At 42.2% G+C, this 16,250-nt stretch overlaps 1 protein-coding gene across 1 annotated transcript in view; it reads right to left on the reverse strand.

Annotated features, from left to right (window-relative positions):
* Positions 1-373: 373 nt before the first annotated feature.
* LOC308279973 (CLIP-associating protein 1-B-like) overlaps positions 374-16,250 on the reverse strand; it is a gene marked incomplete at its 3' end in the record, with an annotated part of 105,096 nt that continues 89,219 nt past the window's right edge. Inside the window, exons 29-38 of the mRNA XM_080720211.1 lie at positions 15,240-15,386; positions 14,561-14,667; positions 10,264-10,411; positions 6,904-7,129; positions 6,109-6,162; positions 4,731-4,933; positions 3,730-3,858; positions 2,892-3,098; positions 910-1,026; positions 374-457 (exon numbers count right to left, since the gene is read on the reverse strand). Coding sequence (XP_080576337.1) covers positions 374-457; positions 910-1,026; positions 2,892-3,098; positions 3,730-3,858; positions 4,731-4,933; positions 6,109-6,162; positions 6,904-7,129; positions 10,264-10,411; positions 14,561-14,667; positions 15,240-15,386 — 1,422 coding nt within the window. The remainder of the gene's footprint in view (positions 458-909; positions 1,027-2,891; positions 3,099-3,729; positions 3,859-4,730; positions 4,934-6,108; positions 6,163-6,903; positions 7,130-10,263; positions 10,412-14,560; positions 14,668-15,239; positions 15,387-16,250) is intronic.

Genomic DNA, 16,250 nt, shown 5'->3' on the forward strand with positions numbered 1-16,250 from the left:
CTCTTGAAGACAGCCTTTGTGTTTTCAGAACTTTGAAAACCCAAACGAGGAGGAGCGTTATGGACAAACTAGTGGGAGGCCTCTCCGAATCCCCTCCTCTCTAAAGGTCTCCTTCATTCTTAGTGGTTCCACGATCGCCTCCTTTATTCAATCCACGTGGGAAGATGAACTTGGGGGTACGATGACAGTGAAAGCCGAGCTAGGCATGGAGGTATACAGGTCGTAAGGAGGAAGGAAAACACTAGAACCCGTCTCCTCAAAAAACCCTTATTCACCAAGACTCCCCTTATTCTCCCCTCTATTGCAAGCCAGTAAAAGCCGATGGTTTTGGTGGTGTGAAATGAATGTGTAGGTATAGAAGTAGTGCATGAAGCTAGTAGGAGGAGATATCAGACGAGCTACTGCTGTTGCTGGTGGAGGTCTGGGCTCTCTTGATGTACAGGTTCAGGAGCTTCATCTGTAGAGGAGAATACAACCACAGTTATTTAGAAATACAAAATAAACTCACCAGCAGTGCCTCCTGTCTCACAGTGGTGGAAAACGTACTCACATTTTATACAAGTAAAAGTCCGGAATTCAAATTTTACTTTAGTACAAGTACAAAAGTATTGACGTCAAAATGTACTTAAAGTAGAAAGTACTCATTGTGCAGAATGTCCTGTTTCACAAGTTTTCAAATGTATAAAGACCTTATAAAGTAGTAGATCTACAAGTTCACAATGCATCGTGACACCTAGTGTAGTGGCGTAGAAGTAAAGGTTTCGAAAATTGGATATATGAAGTAGAAATTCTTCAAATTTGTACTTTGTACTACTGAATGGCTTAACTGTTACATGACAGAAGAAATCAAGAAGAACTCAAATGAAACCAACGCAGCGATACATGGAACAAAAATCGTTGCGTGCGTACCTTGCTGCCTGTGAGCTGAGCCAGGTGAGGTTTGAGCTCCTCTCCTATGACAGAGTAGATGGCCACCAGACAGAACACACTGGCCTTCCTCACACTGCTCTCCGTGTTGTCATAACCCTGCCACACACAGCAAACACACACAGCACACTGTAACGTCACGCAGCACCAACACACAGCGGGGTTGATTAAACCACCGTAGGGCTCCTTGAGAGGTTTCCAGGGGTCCTCCAGCAAAATGAGAACAACAATGAAAACATTTATAAAACACCTCTAAGGCCTATCTTATTTATTGTCCGACTGTTAAAAAATAGCTGATTCAATACGCTTTATAGCGACCGTCCCATTTCCCATATTCCCTCCTGATTGGCTACGATTGCCTTCTAAAATGTGTGTATGTGACGTGGCGGTCGCTTATCTCCCGATTATGGAGTCTTACTGGTTTGTTACTGCCTAAAGGGTCATTCCCACGGGCAAGATAAAGATAAAGATTAAAAAAATATATCGTTCTCAATTGAAGTGGATGGTAGTGTCTACACTGGACGCTAGCTACTATCCACTTCAATTGAGAAAGATATTTTTTATCTTTATCTTGCCCGGTGGGAATGACCCTTTATACAGGTACAAGCAGCACAATGTTGTCCCACAGATTGTGCTACATATACCGGTTGAAGAAAATACAATATTAAGCAAGAAACATTAAACAGAATGACAATAATAAAAAGATAATATACATATACAATACTAATACTTAGGGATTTTAGACAACCACAGTAACTATTCTATGAAGCCTATGCGTCACATTCCATAATGGCAAAATCTAGACGAACGTTATGAGGGTTGCTGCTGGCATGAAATATTTGCAGATGGGGGTCTGCAGACAAACGCATATCAATTTGGGAATCATTGACATGAAAATGTTTGAGAACCTCCGCATTAAACAAGCATACTGCATACATGGACTTGATATAGAGATGAATTCCTGTTTTGAGAAGCATTCACAGGAAAACTCGGCTTGTACAGTATGTTCATTTTTACATTCTCAGAGTTAAAGTACACTTTTCTGTGTGCATAAATACGTTCAAGTTATTTATACATTTGAACCTAACCAACCTCTATTTGGTCCTCTTTCAAACTAAACTGCAGAGTCAGCTGACCAGGAGTCAGCAGTCTCATCTTTTTAGTTCATATGTTTTTCTTTTTTGCTTTCTATTTTTAAGTGCACTTAAGGAGCACATTACAGTACAGTAAGGTTGTTTATCATGTGCAGAAGCACAAACATACATGCTGATAAGTTTAAAGTTTAAAAACACACCAGCTCAGTGGCCTTGTTGTTAGAGTGTCCGCCCCGAGACTGAGAGGTCGGGGGTTCGATCTCCGATCCTGGTCATATCAAAGACTGCTTGGCAGTCAGCCTCAAGGGTTGGATTTGGGGGTAAGTCCCTGTGACATACTAGCGTCATGTCCAGGGGGTGTACTTGTTACTGCCTCCCTGTTAGCTACCTCATGCTACAGAAACAGGAGATAGGCTCGACCTCAGGGCCCTAGCAGGGGTTAATCCGTCCCTGCTAGGCAAGGCTTACTTATTACTTACTTAAAAACACACAAAGAAATCGATCAGTTCATCTAGGCAAATGCCTTGTTAAAAAGAAAGTTGCCGGCAGTAATCCAGGTATACTAGGGAATTTAAGCAAGGACGGTTTTCAGGACGGCTCCGCTAGGCCGAAGTACAGCTGCTATGAAGCAATCGCCGTAGCAGTCAAAATCGTTAAGCAAACAACCGCCGGCAACCGTTTACTGAACTCTTTGGTTCAGATGGTGACGCGTCTATGCAGCAGACGTTGTAGATACTAAGCGGAAAGGTAGTTTCTGCCGTAGTAGGAAGGGCTGCGATGGCAGGCAGGTTTATCTATCGAGCACTGATCCATTTCCTAACTGTCCTTGTTTAAAGTCCCTACTATCAGGCAGCAGGGAGTGTGTGTTACCTGCAGTAGTCCAGGTATAATATCAGGCAACAGGGAATGCAGGGAGTCCTTGGCGATGCGCTCTATGGCCCTGGTCTGCATCTTGATGGCGGCCAGGTTGATGGGGTAGTCCGCCGTCTGGACGATGGGACACAGCACCTTGATGCACTGCTCTGGATGGGTGGAGCCCGCCAGGGTGGAGGCTGTCTCCTCCGCAGCACGCACCACCTGGAAACACGGCGACACAGACCACCGGCCCGCTTTGTAAGAGAGGAACAGGGCTGTACTGGAGGTGGGGCAAAGCGCTCCACTAGTTCAGAGCTGCTCGCCGCACGCGTGCCCGCACATGCATGGACATACACGTGCGTGGATAACGGGGGCTGATGGATTCATGAACTAATTAAATTACAGAGGTGACGTCTGCAGGGTAAATGCATTTGATGATGCTTAAGTATCCCCATTATGCAAGTAAATAGAATACTATAATAAATGTAGTGTGGCTTAATAAATAGGCCTACATATTAAAATTATTTCAATCGGTGATCGTTCATGTGCTTGTGACAAACTGTAGCACTCCACAAGTTAAACAATCCACATTACACCCCTGGAGAGGAATGTTCAAATAAAGAGATAAATAAATAGACATTACCGAGCATTGCAATTTATATTATATTGTGCTTTCAGTTAGTTTTATGCAGTTAGTTTTATGCAACACCAGGTTGAAAGCTGTGAAAATTAGAGACAGATCAGCTGCCAAATGGGCAATACCAGTGGTATTAAAGAAATTATAATAATGGTCAATAGACGCGTATATCGGCCTGGCTCTAATTAAAAAGAACCCTGCTCATCATTCTCTCACCTCCTTGTGGGAGTCTTTGTGGGCCTCCAGGGTCTTCATGATGGTCAGTTCGGCATAGTTCTTGAAGCGGACCGGCTGGTTCCTCAGAATCTCCTTCAGGACGCGCAGGGACAGAGCCCGGATGGTGTGCTGCCAGAACGGAGGTAGACAACAGAGAGATGTTTAGGACAGGGGTCTTCAACGTTTTCAGGCCAAGGACCCCTTAGCTGAGAGAGAGATGAAGCAGGGACCGACTCTAAAATTGTGTCTAAAATTGTGTTGTGCAGATTAAAAATGTTCATACATTTCTTAGACACCTTATAGACTTGTTTGACAGCACTGTCATCATGTACAAGGAGTAGGCTAATGTGTATTTTCAGACATTTAACCTCTTGAACCGTCAAATACTTTAGTCTGCTCTTCTTTTCCCTCTAAAAAAACCTCTTTGCCGAAAATAGCAGATCTACAAGCTTACAACGCCTCGCACTGCGAGGCGTTGTAAGCTTGTAGATCTGCTATTTTTGGCTAATGTTCCACTCAGAATAGGGATGCTAGTGTTCAAGTGGTTAATGTAAAAAACATGATCCTATCACACAAAGATTTAGCGGACCCCCTGTAGTAACTCGGAGGACCCCCTAGGGGTCCCGGACCACCTGTTGAAGACCCCTGGTTTAGAGTTTTTTTCTACACAGCAAAATCCTCTGTTTATCCTCATTTAACCTTTCAAATATCCATTTATACATTTTATTTTATATACATACATTATGCCTTTAGGAAAGGGAGACAACAACTGACATAAAACCTACAGGTTGTAGCTTTAAACTGCTTTACCACTGCTTCCCACAAGGACCTTTTCAGTGGACATGATAAAATAATATCAGATCTACAAGCTTGTGCCGCACTGCAAGCTTGTAGATCTGTTTTTTTCCCCCGTGCATATCTGCAATTTGTTTAATAGTTAAAAGCATGAAATAATGGTTCAAATGGGTTCAAACTAATCCTGGTGGTGGTTTCCTCCTTACGTCCTTGTCGCCCAGGGTCTCCAGCAGCAGCAGCAGCATGGTCTTGAAGTGCTCCTCCCAGATCACCTGGCTGTCCTCGCGGGCCACCTTCAGCAGCTCCAGCAGGGAGGCCCGCCTCTCCTCCGGCCCCCTCTCGCCTGCCTGGCCCTGGGACAGCTCCTTCAGGAGCTCCCCTACCAGCTCCAGCTGCTCCGCGGGACCCGCTGCATGGGGGGAAGAACATGGGACACAATTCAATTCAATTCAAAGGGCTTTATTGGCATTAGAAAACACACGTTTACTAGGGGTGGGCAATATAATCGATATGGCAATACATCGCGATAGTTTATTTGCCAATACTATATCGATACTTCAGGCCATAGTATCGCGATACTTTGAGGAAAATAAAATATGTTCCCATGCATAGGAACCAATGGTAGAAGTCCGGTCCTGACACTCCGCTGCCTTTAGATGTCACTGTACTATTAGTAGCTACTTCCCCTTCCCACGGTTCAGTGAGTGAGATCTCTCGAGTAAATGGCTTCGAACGACGAAAACAATAACATTAGAGCAGCGCCTTCAGCTTTTAAAGCTGATATATCATAATAGTATCACAATAGTATCATATCGCAAAGATTTGCAATATCTGGATACTATTGCATCGTGACCCAAGTATCGTGAGATTCTTGCCAATATCCACTGCCATGTTCTGCTGACATGCGACCTCGGCCTTGCCATCTGGCCAGTGATATATATCGGATCATTTACCCATATATGGAGACCCCTGGTACCCATATATGGAAATCCATGTACTGTATATGGAGATATGCTGTGAGACCCCAAACATGCTTACTCAGTTATTCGTTATGTGAAAGTCCTATGACGTCTATGACATACAGTATGACATCATACCCTTTTATGCCCATACTGTACATGGAGATCCCTATTTTGGGGGGGTCCCCAGATGATTCACTTAATGTGCAACATTGTTGTCTCACTCAACGGTAAACAAACCAACATAAAGTTTAAGTCTATAGAGGGTATCTGCATGCTCCTAAAGTGACAATTTAAGGACTTTTTAATATCTCTAAATAGACAAATTAAACATTGGCCAAATTGTCAAATATTAGAGGCAGAAAGTGTGAAAAGAGCCACGTTGCGAGGCGTTGTGAATGTGAGCATGTAGATCTGCTATTTTCACAATAGAACCGTGTTATACAAAATGTAATGCCTCAACTCTTAGTGCTCGTCAGGGTGGGGAGAACCCAGTATAGAATATGATTATTTTGGGGGTTGCGGCCTGAAAAGGTTGAGAACCACTGGTCTAGAGATACTACGTTATAGTATGGAGGTAAAGTAATAACATACAAAATAGATCAGTAATAAAATAGGAACTCACCAGGGAAGCCCTTGGGGTGAATGCTCTTGTTTTCACCACCGTCTTGTCTGCGGCCTACAGAGGAACACATGTTACATAAAACAAAGACAAAGAGAGAGAATATTCATATAAAAACATGCTCATCATTACTAGCTGTGCCACTAATGTAAAAAGTCACATTCAGCCTCATTTTGTACTTTTACTTTTGGTACGTTAAGTACATTTTGATGAAAATTCCGGACTTTTACTTGTAACAGAGTATTTCTACAATGCAGAATTGATACTTTTACTTAAAGGAGCTAAAGTCAACTTTTTCTTGAAAAACGGATGCTAAAATAAAAATAATGTTTCGAAAATATTTTATAAAAGAAATTAAGCTTCATATGTGTTTCTTTTCAAAAATGACAACAAAAAGCATAAAATGATGTTAAGATAATCATTTTGGCCGTTGTCAGGCTGACTTTGTTTACATCCCTCTTCTATTATTTTATATGGATTCCATAAAAAAAGAATAGAAGAGGGATGTAAACAAAGTCAGCCTGACAACGGCTAAAATGGAAAAGTTGACTATAGCTCCTTTAAGTAAACTAGACCAGGTCAACCTGGTTGTGCCAGACCCTCTGTCTGTCATCATCATTTATGACATCATGCCTTTTGTAGGCATGTCATCATCATGTCATCATCATATATACCCTTTATATAGAAAACCAGGACAGACAGACAGACCGACATTTGCTTATGTAGGCCTACCCATTTCATGGGTCTGGCAAATATGTGAGTACTTTTTCCACCACTGAGAGTGTGTGTGCATCTCACCGTCTCTGATCTGCTCTGCGTCTTCGTACAGCGTCTCCTTCAGCGAGGCCTTGTCCATGGTGCTGATGCTGTCTGAGTAGTTGTAAGGGTTGTAGTCGCGAAGCCGCGGCCCGGAGAAGGAGCGCGGAGACGGCGTGTTCAGCAGGGAGGTCTTGTTGTCCAGGGCCATGCGCCCCCCTCCCTCCACCATGTCAACTCCTGAGTCCAGCGACGCACCCCCACCAGGCTGGGGAGAGGAGGGGAGGGGAGGGGAGGGGAGGTTTAGTACAGATGTGTTGTATAACCATAGTTCTCAAACTTGCTGGAATTGCAGGTATCACATTTAGTTTGACTCGCATTGTAAGCTTGTAGATCGGCTATTTTCTTTTTTTTGTCTTTCTCATATTATTTGACAATTTGGCCAATGTTTGAACAGTTTTTATAGTATAGTGTGTTGGTTACTTTTGATGCAGTAATGGTATTTTACGTTTACATTTAGCGGTATTTAGGTTTAAATTAAAAGTTCTTACATCACAAATCATCCAAAATCACGAGGGGACCCCCTGAGGGTCCCGAGACCCACAGGTTGAGAATCAGTGTAGTTAATAAACTAAACAATATGTCAACAGTGCCATCTAGTGGATGAACTGGTTCCCTGTCAACAGGACTCTAGCAGTCATCATACTGTATGTTTGTACAATAACACAACATTGTGTTGAGCACAATGGTGTGTCGTGAACTCAGCACATGTATGTGTGTATGAATGTAAACACACGGATCCTGTATCATTATTTCTAAAACTTAAAGGATAAAATTAATGAATGTGGGGAAAAATAGATTAAATGGCAAGTCATCTGTCTTAGTCCAAGACATGGATTGTACTTTTATATAGCTACAACAGCAACTGTCCCCTTTGATTATGCAGGATACAGTGTTACAGTGTACAGAATAACAGTGCTGGAAATGTGTAAATAAATGTACTAAATTATTGTACTTCCATGTCATGTTAATTTATACTTTTTACTCCAATATGAGTAGAACGATTACTTTTGATGTCAAGTATAATAGTTTTTTTCACTTTGTGTTTCAACTTCTAAATGATAAGTGAAACCCAAATACGTGTTAGGTTCAGATTATTTTTATCCTAATAATTCTCTACTTTAAAGTAGGACATTTACTTCTTATGGAGTGATAATACCAGTGTGTTCGAACAGAAAGCAATAAGCAGAAACAGCTGCAGTAGCATCCCATGTCCAGCAGATGGCAGCATACCACAGAATGTAAACAGTACAAACTTATATCACATTTCAAAGATTCTCTTATTAATAAGAGGTTCCAAAAATTGCATCATAGCCTAGACACAAGGTCCAGGTGATGCGTAAGGTGTTGTTATCATGGTGTTAGCATGGCTGCTCTCGCTATACGCTCATTGAGTAACCAATATCACCCCAAGACAAGGAAGGTTAGCCCAATGAGGCTGGAGCGAATCTATGACATTCTGTGTAACAGTTTCCATTATGGTTGCTCTCTGTGGCCGCAGTTCATCATCCATAATGAAAGACCTTACATATATCTGTGCTATTTGAGTGATTAAAACCATAGATTATTTTTCCACAGTGTGATATAAGATAAAATGTGTGGTTTTGTCAGGTTACCCACAATGCATTGCAGTGCCTACATTAGAATGCACTGCTCTCATTGGTCTGACTATCTCATGTTGAATTTAACACAAATCCTTCACTTTATTCATGGGATTTCTCTGGCAAATATACATTTTAACACGTTGCAGTCCAAAATAGAATGGTGGTTGGTGGATTAGCCATGAAATTTCTATTATTGTATTGTGATCTGAGACATAATATTATGTTTATAAACACGAGCCCGCCGCCCCTCCATCTTGGACAGCGGCGTTGTTTTTCTTTTTTTTTTTTCCCCAGGGCAGTAACTCACCATGTTTTTCTCGATCTCCGTTGGGATAGAATGGGCGTTTTGGCCGATCAACGATGTCTCCGTGCGTTTCGCGTGCGCGATCCATTCACGTAAATGTCCCCGCAAATAATCCATGTGTGATTGAAGAACAACACTGAGAAGTTTCGCCTGCATAGCTGCAACTATGGCTGCAGTAGAAGCTAGAGTCTGCAAACAGCAAACAAATGGCTGGGAGAGCTGCTTGGACAAGGATAGGACCATGACGTCACCTCTGCTTCATGTACGGCCTGGGTGAGCTATGAATGCTCGAGTGAGGGCCAGGGAAGGCTAGACGATCGCCGATTTTCGGATCAAAATCTTTTATAACGGTTTTAAAGACAAAGTCCGATTAAGTACGACGTGGCTGAGGGGACCTGGGGGGAAGTGCGATATGGTACGGTTTTAACATTAAGGGGCTCCCCTTGGCTTGGAAGGTGTTAATGTATATTTTGTGTTTTTCTGTTTGCTTTTTAGGGGATGGATATCTTATCAGCTCTAGTTATACAGAAGAGGTTTAGGACACAGGTTGAAACTGGTAAGATGTTGCTCACTTTATGAAACATATGAAAATATAAGTTGAATATTATTTAATAATATTGTTATAACGTTGTTGGTCAGGCTGGTTAGATAAAACCAGCTCACATGTATTTACTTATTTATTTTAAATCACAGTACCACTATTTATTTGAAAATATGACTTGGAATACTGTGTGTATACATTTATTTTTACATTTTCCTTGCCTTTCCTCTCTTCTGCTCTCAACTTACATGTATATATTCTGCTACATCAACATTCACTGTACATGCCCATACAGTACAAGTATGTGCAAATTAAAGTATTTTAATCCACTCTCCTTTCCTCTCCCGTCTCCTCCAACTTTTTAGCCCGAGACCCAAAAGAGAAATTAGACGTTTACCAGGGACCCAAACAATGATCAGCTCTATACAAGATGATCGACAAGCTCACAACGTGTCGCTTCGCACAGCGTTGTGAGCTTGTGGATCGGCTATTTTCACCACTTCTTAAAAATGTGTTTCTAATTCATGGGATTTCTTAGATTTTCATTTAATTTATTCATGAATTTACATAGAAAAATCAGTGCATTTTTTTATCATGAAAAATGTAAAAGCTTTTTTGGGAATGTTTTTTTTTAATGTTTAGAAATAAGAATAATTAAAAACAAAATGTAGGAAAGAAACAATATTAAGGGACCCATAACAATCTGTCTGCAGTGTTTGTGAACCAGTGCTCTATTTGGGTATCGCTCTCTATTCCGACATAAGTTTAGGGTAAGGGTTAGAGATAGGGTTAGTGTCGGAATGGAGACATGTCGGAAAGGAGACATGTCGGAGTGGCGGGGTGTAACGCTCTATTTCCCCCATATTTCCCTAACTTTCCTCCCCTCCACTCACCGTGGTGTCTCTCTTGCCGTCCCTCCTCAGAGGCTCCATCAGGTCCTCTTGGCTGCGGAAGCTGAAGTTCTGGATGGCCTCTGTGACGCCTCGCAGCGAGCTGTAGATCTCCTCCGAGTTCAGGTTCTCACTGTCGTACTCCAACAAGCTGCACACGCACACACACACACACACACACACACACACACACACACACACACACACACACACACACACACACACACACACACACACACACACACACACACACACAAACATTATTGACCCATTAAGACCTGGAAAGCGTCTGTGTTGCGTTAAGACTTGAACCTCTTTAACCATTATTTCATGCTTTAGGTAACGAAAAAGTCTTTGAATATTTGTGACTTTTTGTGATTCTATAAATGTCTTCTAAATCCTTCAAAGGTTTTTGAAAAACGCATCTTTCTATGTCAGTGGTTCTCAAACCACTTCATGTCAAGGACCCCTAGAATTATATGTATTTGGCAGCCGAGCCCCATCTCGAAATATTATGTATCAGGGACCCCCGGAAGCAAATATTTGAGTTACAAATGTAATAATAAAAAAAGAAAAAGCGCTGTGAGCTTGTATATCTGCTATTTTTTAATAGTTAAAGCATAAAATAATGGTTAAAATCTGTAGTTCCGGGTCTTATTCCAACACTGGAACACAGAACGATGAGATGAAGAGATGTTCACCAGTGGTCCTGGGTGTGTGGTGTGTGGTATTCCCTGAAGCGTACATATAAACACATACAGTACACATTACAGCACGGTACAGTGCAGTACAGCACATTACGCCACAGACCCTGCCATGGAACGAGCCTTCCTATCTTCACCAGGCACACTTTTCCATATCTGTGCCAAACTGGACAAAATGGAAAGTGGAATATTTTTTTAGTAATTGGTCATGTCGGATGTTCAGTCTGTCTGTCTAGTTTTCGAGCGCAAATAGAGAGACAGCCACAGCTTATCACGGCGCCGTGTCACACACCAAAAGTTGTGATCTTGTTTTCGGGGACTGCCGTGCAGCTGTCCTTTCCATTATTCTCTTAGCAATCATTCGATCAGTTATTTGTTTTACAACGGTATAACACAAACATTTAGGAAATAGCCGATCTACAAGCACATTCTATTTTCAGTATATTTTCCAAAATCTAATATTTCATTTGATAGTTACATTTTAATAATGTAAGACACCATGCTTGATCCATGGCAGAGCAACAGGGCAGGACTTCACCCCACATTTAAAACGGCCCACACACTGTATGTATGACATAATGGATGTCTGTATGGTGCGGTGCAGTGTTCATGCATACTGTAGCTGTGTGCATGTTGACAAAACCCCCACAAGGAGAGACAAGACGAGTGAGCCGAGTACAGACGCTGGCTGAATACCTTCATGTTTAAACATCGTCCACAAATACAACAACAGGATGAAAGTACAACAACAATGTGAGTGGATGAACGGAACACGTCGCTCCGCTCAAAGCAGAGATGACAACAGTGCGTTGGGGACCTTAAAGTAAGGGTTTCACAGTACTCAGCATTCAAAGGGATTTCAGTTGCGGTAATTAACATAAAACCTGTTCTACTTGTAAAATCAGCATAAGTGTGTGAGTGAGTGAATAGGTGGAAATGTAACATATCAACCTCCCATTCTTTGAGACACAACACCACTGGAATTGAATTACGGACACATTACACGTTACATTTTATGGGTTTATCCAGCGAAATATACTGTATGGTGATAGCCTGGTCCCAGGCCCTGAATGGCTAGCCACACCCCTTTACATTTTTGTTTGGAGTGAAACAAAATGTCAATTCAGGCGGAGTGTCAGGCTAGTATGGTGAAGTATTGTACAGGGTTCCCAAACATGTTTACCAAATAATTTCCAAAACTTTTCCAAAACTTTTCCAGAATATTTAACCCGATTTCCAGGACTATATGACAATAATTTATCTCAATAACGAGTTGTTTACTCCTACCTATGCGCAATGCCCAAAGAGTAAGACAGGTAGTGTATGCCAGTGGTTTTCAACCCTCGAAATAATCATATTTGAACCTGACGAGCACTAAGAGTAGAGGAATTTTGTATAACACGGTTTTATTGTGAAAATAGGCGATCTACATGCTCACAACGCCTCGCGCTGCGAGGCGTTGTGAGCATGTAGATCTGCTATTTTCACAATTTCTGACTCTAATATTTGACAATTTTGCCAATGTTTCATTTGTCATTTCAGAGGTATTAACAAAATCAATAACCAAAGAAAATGCATAGCAAATTTTTCCAGGACCTTCCTGTCGAAACTTTTCTGTCGATCATTTAATCCAGTGATTCTCAAAGTGGAGTCCAGGGACCCTATACATACCTAATACCTACCTCTAAAGACCCTTAGCCTACAGGTCTGTAACTTTTGAGTGTATGAATGTAATCGTCCTTCAAATTTAAACGTGTAAGAAACACTGTATCATCAATTTGTCAGTAAATAGCTTTGCCTCTAACCAGCCGTCGCAGCTGGTCACAACATGTCGAGCTGCGACGCGTTGTGAGCTTGGAGGTCGGCTATTTTCAGTGTGTGATACCACACTGAACTAAGTATAATCAAGTCAATACTGGAGGTGTGGCGTAACGGCATGGATTTCTACACAGAGAGGGAAATTCTTTCAACATAAGATGCTGCATTCGCAAGTTCGAGTTGGGACAAGGCAATTCTCTTGAATGCCGCCTTCAGGTATGGCATGGAAAGGGGGGCATTTGCATTTCTTTCACCGTCGTGAAAACTGCATTCATGGTCTGGACAGGGCACTTTTTACAGACTGATAAAAGGGCAGGGGCTCAAGCCCCCTTTGATTTCTATGTGTGCATGTGCCTGCCTCCAACTCAGTCGCTGTACTGTGATACCCCAAACGGAGGATGAAGAAGAAGGGGAAGGGGGGGAGGGGTAGACAGAGGAAGAGGAGGAGGAGTAGGGCTGGGGGCTGGGTGGGTTACCTGGGAGAGTAGGCGCGCCGGAGAGCTTTGAGGGAGGAAGGGGGGGTAGGGGGGGTGGGGAAGGGGACGGGGGGGTACTTAGAGAGACCGTCGGCACTCCAACCCCACAGACGACTGTTTGAAAGACGGATGGATGTATGGGGAGAGATAGAAGAGGGTAAGGACAGGGTGAGGAAGAGAGAAATTGTAGTAGGGAGGTTCGATGAAAGGACAGAAGAGGAGAGAATGCAGGAGAAGTAAGGGGGAGAGAGACAGAGGAGGAGGAGGAGGGTGATGGAAGGAGGCGGGGGAAAGAGGAGAGGAGAGATCCAGGGAGAGAAGATATAGAGAGATCGTGAGCAAAGGTCAAAGGAAGAAAATAACTCCTGTGTGTGAAGTAAGAGTTTGTCAGGATGTCGACTCCCAACACAACAATGTTAGTCAATAACAACAAAACATTCAAAGATATTGCGTTTAAAATCATGCAAGGCATATTACTGTTTCAATGTCCAAAGTTGATTTCATCATCGGAATATGATATTTAGACTAGAGATAGTCCGACATATCAGATTGGCCAATATATCAGGCCGATATTTGTATTTCGAACAATATCAGGAAATGTGACAGATTTATTTTAACTTTTGTCAAAATAGATTATTATGAATACCTTTGTTCGTATTTGTTTGTCGGACAACCACTAGTTTATAACGTTAGCGCTCTCAAAAGTACTTCTTTCCCTTGATGGACATCTGCATCCTCTAGTGATTTTGGAGGGAAAAAGCAGCAATAAATAGTGTTAAATGTCCATATTCAGCAAACACGGGAACCCCTGCAGTATCATATCTGGGAGCATAACTGAGAAGTAGCAGATCTGGCAGCATACCTGTAGATCAGTGGTTCCAAAACCTTTGAGCTCAAGACCCAAAAGAGAAATTAGACGTTTGCCCGGGACCCAAAATGGTGAAAACAGCAGATCTACCAGCTCACAACGTTGTGAGTTTGTATGTATACCGTCTATTTTCACTACTTCTTAAACATTTGCTTTCTAATTTATGGAATTTCTATGATTTTTCTTTTATTTATAAATGTTTTTTTTTTTTTTTTTTTTATATATAATAATAATTAAAAACAAAATGTCAGGGACAAAATATTAAGTGACCCATAGAAATGTGTTCACGACCCACAAATGGGTCCCGGCCCAGTGTTTGGGAACCAGTGCTGTAGATCAGTTATTTTCGCTATTTGTCATACTATGACATACAGCTTATGTGGTGAAGAAACCCCCCAAACCAAATGGAACCCTTGGATGTAAACTAGACGTACCTGGGTGAAAGACCCCCATGGGAACAGTTGGTGGGGGACGTCAGAGGACTGCTGCGACTGCTGGGGTGCCGAGGAGGCGTGCGTCCTGCTGTGTTACTGGGAGACACCTGTAAGGGACACCAAAGACAAAGCTGACTTTAGTAATACATATACAGTGATGAACAGCACCTCTAATACAGTCATTATTAACACTTGGGCTGCCATAGTTTTGCCATAAATATATCTTTCCCATTGTTCTTACCCAATTTTCGGTGGCAGCCCCCGTTCATGGCCGTTCAATGTCTTGAAAACGTCAATTGTATTTTTTTAAGCAAACATTTGTAACTCAAATTTTGCTTCTGGGGGGGTCCTTGGAACTAAATATTTTGAGATGGGGGTCCGTGGCCAAATACATATCATTTTGGGGGTCCTTCACATGAAAAAGTCTGAGCACCACTGACAGAAACATCGTTTTTCCAAAAAACCTTAGAAGGATTTGAAATATTCAAAGACTGGCACACATTTTCATGATTTTTCAAAAATAGCACATCTACAAGCTCGCAGCGCTGCACTCGGTGCCGCGCTGTGAGCTTGTATATCTGCTATTTGTCAATGGTTAAAGCACAAAATAACTGATGTGAATCCTTGTACCCAGGGCCCAGCATTTGGTAAGACACCCCCTACTGAGCGTAGTAGTTACCATGCCCGTGTTGGCGCTGGCGTTCCTCAGGTGGTTGTGGAGCAGCTTGGTGGTCCCGTCCTGGAAGGTCTTGGGCAGCGCTCCCAGCAGCATGGTGAACTCTGGGGTGTTGAGCTCAAACAGGGCGATCAGCACCACCTGAGCTGCCTGCACACACACACACACACACACACACACACAAACACACACACAAGAACAGACACAAAGCGTCACAGAGCCCCAGATAATCTACGATTCTTCACGGTGATTTATTATGTCACTGCCGTTGGATAAGAAATGAACCGTTACGACTCATGCACAGCCCCTCAGCTGCTATAAAAAAGAGAGAGAGAGGTCAACTTTTTGGCACAGGTTAGTCAATCACAAACGGCCATTAAAAAAGGTTGGGTACAGCCAAACATCCATGCAGGTGCAGGTATATCACATACTGCCATCAGGGTAGGAAACTGTACGTTTTATAATAAGTAACTATAAGTATCAACATAATCTCCTGACCAGAGAACAGTAGTAGCCGTGCCGATTAACTTATAAAATGCATCGCCAGCGGTATTTGACTGCCGCCTGGTCATAATTAATTATTTGACTGGCGCCTGCCATCACAGCTGAAAGAGAACAAGGGTAAACCTCTGAATCACGAGCACAGACGTGTTAAGCAAATTGCAGTTTTGGCTGTTTTCTTTAATATTATATTCATAAGATAATGCAATGCACCAGGTTACATATTGCGTATACAGGCAGCACACTGGTCATTTGTTAGGTCAGCAGTTAGTTCATTCCGATCACATTCATTTCGACTCTGCCGTGATCCAGATATCCCGTCCTGTGTTTATTCAAAACAACAAGCTAAACACTAGGGGTGTAACGATATATTTGAACAACGATACGATACGCATCACGATACATGGTTGATGATACGATACATGGACGATATTGGTTCATTCATGGCGATACGATACGATTCGATTCAATAATTTAAAATCGATATACTATTTAAGACATTAAATCTGTGTG

This window comes from Nannobrachium achirus (genome assembly GCF_963921795.1).
Source record: "Nannobrachium achirus genome assembly, chromosome: 24".
In the NCBI taxonomy this organism is placed as follows: domain Eukaryota; kingdom Metazoa; phylum Chordata; class Actinopteri; order Myctophiformes; family Myctophidae; genus Nannobrachium; species Nannobrachium achirus.